The sequence below is a fragment of the Ovis aries genome, chromosome 2 (genome assembly GCF_016772045.2).
Source record: "Ovis aries strain OAR_USU_Benz2616 breed Rambouillet chromosome 2, ARS-UI_Ramb_v3.0, whole genome shotgun sequence".
In the NCBI taxonomy this organism is placed as follows: Eukaryota; Metazoa; Chordata; class Mammalia; order Artiodactyla; family Bovidae; genus Ovis; species Ovis aries.
Genome location: NC_056055.1, coordinates 51,304,819 through 51,311,401, shown reverse-complemented (window position 1 = coordinate 51,311,401; position 6,583 = coordinate 51,304,819). Strand labels below are relative to the sequence as shown.

Here is a 6,583-nt window from a genome sequence, read left to right as displayed (position 1 = left end):
TAGACCATTAGGCAAATTAAATACACGTGGCAAAGAGAACTAGGTAAAGTCACAATACTCACTTTTTGGTCAAGAATCATCAGGGTAGGTAGGTTTCTTTCATTTTTATTTTAAACTTAAGTTTCAGCACCGTCACACTTTGTTCCTCGTGTCCATTTCCTCCTCCTTCCCGCTCCCAGGTGGATGCCCTTTACTAAGCACCTCCTCACTCCTCAGGCCTGGCTGCCAGCACTGCCAAAGCCCTGCGCCTGCTAAGGGACTCCGCTCCGGCTTTTCCCCCGCAGCCAAGCCAGACTGAAGAGTGGGGTTTCTCCCCTGGGAGGCAGGTAAGGGAGCAGCAGAAGTACACAATTTGGCAGGCCCTCTGGGAGGGCCGGTGGACTGAGGACACCGCCTCAGCCCCATCCACAGCGCAGAGGGAAAAAGCGCAAGGGACTAATGACCAATACTTGTTACTGACAGCATCAGAGTATTTTCTAAGATGCCTGGTTTAAAACAGAGTACTGGTAACATGGTAACAGCAGGGTTAGCAGAAAAAGCAATACTATTTCACTCTTTTGTTTCAACCTTAACCTAAGGTGAAGAAAAAGAACGCATAATTAGTTAGAGGCATTAATATGACAAAGCTTTTATTTCAAAGTCTCAAATTTTGACCAGCATAGCACCACTGACCCAGGTGCCCTGATAGAACTTTATGATTTGGTCACCAGAAATGATTATGCCAAGCTATAATTAAGGCTAACCAATCGAAATCCAGGTACCCAATACCAGTTAAAATTCAGGTAGAAACTACCAGTTGTAGGAACCCTGGGACTGGTCTTCCAGGGAACCTCTGAATTATTTAAGTGCTACAGCATGTACAAGGACACTGGCCCACAGGCTTGCTTCTCACACATAGAAACTGATTGACTAAGAGGTAGATGAGAGATTCCAGATTCCACTGGGCAGTGGAGAGGCGGCTGTGTCAGTCCCCGAGGCAAGTCCACTGAAGCCTGAGCTCAGGTAGGGGGCCACCTCCTGGCACCTCTTCCTAGAGGTGGAAGGGGAGGAGGGCGACCACTGTTCTGTGCCGCCAACTCCTCTTCCCAGGCCAGGCAGGGCCTCTCCTCCTCCACGCTGACCCACCTGCCTCCCAGGGTTGATCTCACAAGTCACTGGTTCCACAGAGGGGTGGATGTAGAGCCTCATCACATCGTCAGAACATGACTTACTAACAATTTTCCACACACACCGAACTTCACAGGTGATCCCACGGCCTCCACCCGCCTCCCCACCTCTCCCCTCCCCTTTTAGGAGACGGACCAGAGGCTTCCCTTTTGGTTTTCCTCCCTGGGGAATCAGTTCATAGGAGATGCTAAATCTGACAGTGAGCATTATGAGTTTATCCACAGACAGACGTGTAACTGCATATGCTGGATTAAGAGAAGACACATGCTGACTACTTCTCAAAACATAAGAACTGAAGGATTTTGCTCAATTATGCACAGTGGTTTGGGGTGTCTCAATTAAACTGTATAAAAAATGAACTCATGTTCATGTATGAATTAAGCTGACTTCATGAGCTCTACAGACACACATTAACCTGTGCTGTTCCCCTGGAAGCTCTTAAGCCAAGGCTCAGCCTAACAGATGCTGCCCAAAGGGTTGGAAGGCCACAGGGTCGGCCCAGAGAAGGCCAGGTCAGTCACCCAGAGGTCTCCTCAGACTGTCTCAGATGCTACCCTGGTGGCTTCTATGCTCTGGGCTGCCCAATCCTCTTATAGAGACGGGAAAATATTTACTAACCTTCAGTATTGGGTTGGGGCAACAACAGAAGCTCAGGGTCTGTACTTTAAAGAACAGTAATAAAGCCCACGATGGAGGGGGGTTGACTTCACTTTTGTTTTTTTACCTGAAAACAGTAATCTAGGCCCAGGAAAGATGCTGTAAGTGGCATGAAAGTGTGAAGAAGCGAAGCAGAAAACGGGCTTGTCGTTGGGTGAGATGTGTCAGGCTGGACCGGCCCCCGAAATCTGCACAGAACAAAGGGTAAATGCGCCGTAAAAGATCCCACTAAACAGGACTCCACATCATCAGAACAAAGACGAACACTAGCTCTTCTGACTTCCAAACTGTAACATGTGTAATACAAGTTGGTTAAAATACCGCTAAAACAGCACATACAGAAACAACACCTTACTTGTCGCTCTCTATTCATAAGTACATACTCCTTTTACAACTTTGTCTTTAAAACTGGGAAAAATTGTTAAAACATCTATCTAATGATGATGTTTTCAAAAGTATATACACACCTGTTAGTCCAGAGAATGCTCGCTCTGGACCCAGTGTCAGCACCATCAAAGTGCAGCATCTGTGACTGCAAATCAGACAAAAAAATACAGTACTTTCTGAAGCCTAGAGCCAGCTCATGATAGACTTTAAAGCATTTCTGGCAGGCAGGCGTGTCCTCAAGGGTGTTCCTTTTAGACAGGCACAAAGTTGCCACTGGTTACACGTAGTGCATTTTGCATCACTGTATACAAGTATATAATATTCTCATCAGAAGGTATATAGGAAATTTAATTAAATGCTTCGGTTTTACAAAAATTGCTAAAAAATGTTTTTGCACTTCAATGTTTAATTTTTCAATGTGCCACTTCTAACATCAATTACAGACTACTTTCCGACTGCATTACTCAACCCTAAGGAAGAACGTGGTTTCAGGGACTGGATCCCTTCTCTGAATGTGTGCACTGCACTCAGATGCGGCGGCACAAGCACGACACCTGTGAACTCTCCACTTGTTAGTCTTCGAAATCTGCATGAGCCACTCACAGCCTGAAGTCTTAAACCCCATGGCATTAACCACCAACCAACCAGAGATTTTAGTTCCGGTCCTACAACTGGCATCGGCGTTATCTCGAGGTCAGGCTAGAGCAAAGTGCTGGGGAGGTTGCTGCTCTGCCAGCGCAGGCAGGTGGTCTTCGAGTGTTTGTACAGGTGGCTGGACTGACTGAACCTCTTGCCGCACTTCAGGCAGGCATAGGGTTTTTCACCTGTGTGAACACGGATGTGCTTCTGTGTCAAGTCTTGTGCAAGAGCTCCCTCTACAACCAAGACATTGTGCTCCGATAAGGCCTTCTTGCACTTCGACAAGACATCAGCAGATGCCCTTGTCAGCTGCGGGGGGCCGGGCTGCGAAGGGTGGCCGTTTTCAAATGAGGACGTGGCTGCATTCATCATTAGCTGGGAACTGGCAGAATTCTCTGGGATCTGTGAGCTCCTGACAGAAGTTACCACTGGCATTTTGGGAGCTATGCGGCGGTAGTATGGAAAGTTACTGGCTCCTCCTCGAGGGGAACCCATCATTACCCTGGAAAAGGAGGAGTGCAATCCCAAACCGGACCTGGAAAAATCCATCCCAAACTGTTCTCCTTGGTAGCCTGAGGTCTGCACACACGGTAGGCCCATCACATCCTGCATGGGCCTGACAAAGTGGGAGTCCGCGGGCTCGCTGAATGGGTTCTCCACATGAGCACCAGGGGCCGAGGAAGGCCCGCTCGCAGGCCCAGCCTCCGGACTCAACAAATACGGGGCCTCCCCCTCCAGCCTGCAGTCACTGGTTGTGTTTGGGAGATTATCGTCATTGTTCTGATTGGTACTAAAGTTACTTCCTCTGCTCTTGTTAAGAAAATTTGAAATACTAAAGGTGGATTTATGTTCTGACTTCCATTCATGTGGATGTCCCCTACCCGGTCAGTGCTAGACTGGGGATCTGAAAAACTCCGGTCGCTGCTCTCTGGGCTGAGGTCTATCTTCTCGGCACTGACCACCACCCCCTCCACCTCCACCGACTCGCTGCCTTCCGCTTGGGAGGTCACGTCACTCACTTCGTCCTGAGGCTCAGGAGAGCTCAGGGGCTCAGATTTCACCACCACTCTCATGTGCTCCTTCTCACCAAGGCCCACCTCCGGGTTTTCACACTGAAAAGCACTCTTCTCAGCTGTGGTTTCCTGCTCAAAACTAGTCTCGACCTGAGTGGCACGGGAGGCCATGGAGAGCTGGGCCATATTGCTGGCGCTGTTGTCGGACTGGCTGGGCACCTGGGCATCTTCTTGAGCGCCGAAGGACTGGTCAAACATGATGGTGTTGTCGTCTGGGTTGTCGGCCATCCCATCGGCCTTAGGGTTGTCCACGATTTTCAGAGAATCTGGAGAAAAGAACTCCTCCCGGGAATGAACCCCCGGCCCGTTCTCTGGTGTCACATCGGAGATGGCAGACTCGTCCAGGGTGGGTCGGAGGCGCTGTCTGGCCCGCTCCTCCGCAGACTGCTTGCGCTTGTGCAGGCGGCGCATGGGGAAGGGCGTCCTCTGGTCCAGGTTACCACGCATCGAGGAGCTCATGGGGGCTGGCTGCTCCTCGCCGCTCTGGCTGGAACTGAGGGCGGAGCTCACAATGCTCAGTCCCAGCTGCTGCAGCATAAAGGAGCGCTGCATGCGGGCGCTCTGCTCCTGAACACGCTCGCTGGGGGGAGACATGGGCAGCGTCCGTGTCGTCAGGTAATGTTTACATGCCTTAACAACAGAGTTCAGGTGCAGGTGAGAGGCTGCCAATAAGACATCCATGACATTGCTCTCCCCTAGCATGAGAGTGGAGGTGTACATCATGTCAATCAGTGCGGCGAAGGCCTCTGCTGTCACCACTTCGCTATCTAGCTGGATCATGTTCATGGTCTGATCTCCCTCTGCCACTGAGAACAGGGCTCGGAAATGCGTGCTGCACGCTGCTAGCACCGAGCGGTGGGCTTTGAAATGTCTGTTCCCCACTACAATGACACAGTCACAGAGCTGTCCGTGAAGTCTCTGATAGTTCAGCTGCTGGAAGATCTGTTCAAAGTGACCAGGAAAATCCATGATCCTACAATACAAAGAAAGAAAGAATTAACATGCAGAACAGCTTAAGTCAAAGTCAGAGCACAGAGCGGGCACTGACCAGAGACGCATGAATGGCCAAGCGTGGACCTTTCACAGCTTGTGGTGTTCCTGCTGGGGACACACAGACGAAACACCTGTCCAATAAGGAACAAATGCTGACTCAGCTAACAGCCTCAGAAATCTAGATGGACACGCGCACATCAGCAACTGGCAGTTTACAGGCTTCCTTTTACTCTTAAATAACCCACTTTTAACACTTGGGGCCATTGCTAGAAAAGACCAACATGTGGGTGATGGAACAACTATACCTGAGAAGTCCAGAGTTCTGCATTCCTGAGAACAACAAACTCCAAGAAACTCTAAACTGAGACTTTTGGCAGCCTCAAACGATGAAAAGTGCAAATCAACATTAGTGGGACGATGTCCAGTTCTAGATGGTAGTGAACTGCACACATGCATTTACCCTCTCCACCCCATACATACTCCCAAAACCCCGTTAAAAAGACACCAATGTGTCTTGGTTTGTTGTTGTTTTAAAGGTAAAAACCCACAAGGAAAAAAAGAATGGGAAAGAGGTGTTAATGGCATTTTGGGAACTGGTGAGCAGGTAAACAAATGTGTGCTGACTTAGCACACCTAGAAAACTGAACCCTAATTTACAGTCCATGGAGTCACAAAAGAGTCGGACACGACTTAGAGACTAAACAACAACAATTAAAACTGGCAGTGGTTAAAACAATCTGACTTATACATAAGTCCCCATCCATCCAGAGGCTCAGAACTGGCTGCCACGGTGCCAGAGGAAGTGGAGCAAAGATGATGCCAAGACAAAAGGACTGGCTCGAAGTCTACTCAATTAAAAAAAAACCCAAAAACACGGAGGTTCCACACTTGTGGCACAGAAAAGGTAAACCTATAGAGACAGAGAACAGATTAATGGCTCTCTGGGGCTGGGCTCAGGGCAGGACTGCAATAAGGGACTTTCAGGGACATGATGGAAATGTTCTAATATGATGATTACACATCAAATTTTCTAAAAATACTTGATCTGTACACTTAAAATGGGGAATGTTATGGTATGTACATTATACCACAGAAAAACTCAATTAATTAAACTTCAAAAAAAAAAAAAAAACGGGGAAAGAAAAACAGGAGACAAGCAAGCTATAAAACCACCATTTCAGACTACATTTTGAACTTCAGGGCTTCTATAAAACCAATCAGGGGCTTCCTTGGTGGTCCAGGTGGTCCGTGCTCCCAATACAGGGGGCCTGGGTTCACTCTCAGGTCAGGCAACTAGATCCCACATGCCACAACTAAGACCCAGTGCAGCCAAATAAATAATTAAATATATATATTTTTAAAGACAAAAATAAAACCAAACAGACCACTTAGAACATCACATATATCTTTGATAATACTACGGAATTACTATTTTTTTTTTTTACCCCTTACGTGTGATAATGGCATTCTGATTTTTTCCCCCAGAGGAACAGTTTTTAAAGAGAAAACACTAGAATGTTTACAGATGAAATGACATGATATCTGGCATTTGTTTCAAAGTTTATTTTTCATACATTGGAAAATTTTCATAAACGTTTAAAAAGGAGAAAAAGAGATCACATCACTAAGTAGAAAAATTTCCGAAGCTCAGTTTGGAATCAAATATC

At 47.6% G+C, this 6,583-nt stretch overlaps 1 protein-coding gene across 1 annotated transcript in view; it reads right to left on the bottom strand.

Annotated features, from left to right (window-relative positions):
* Nucleotides 1–89: 89 nt before the first annotated feature.
* ZBTB5 (zinc finger and BTB domain containing 5) overlaps nt 90–6,583 on the bottom strand; it is a 31,296-nt gene continuing 24,802 nt past the window's right edge. Inside the window, 2 exon segments of the mRNA XM_060409290.1 lie at nt 90–3,710; nt 3,713–4,896. Coding sequence (XP_060265273.1) covers nt 2,911–3,710; nt 3,713–4,892 — 1,980 coding nt within the window. The 5' untranslated portion in view covers nt 4,893–4,896 and the 3' untranslated portion in view covers nt 90–2,910.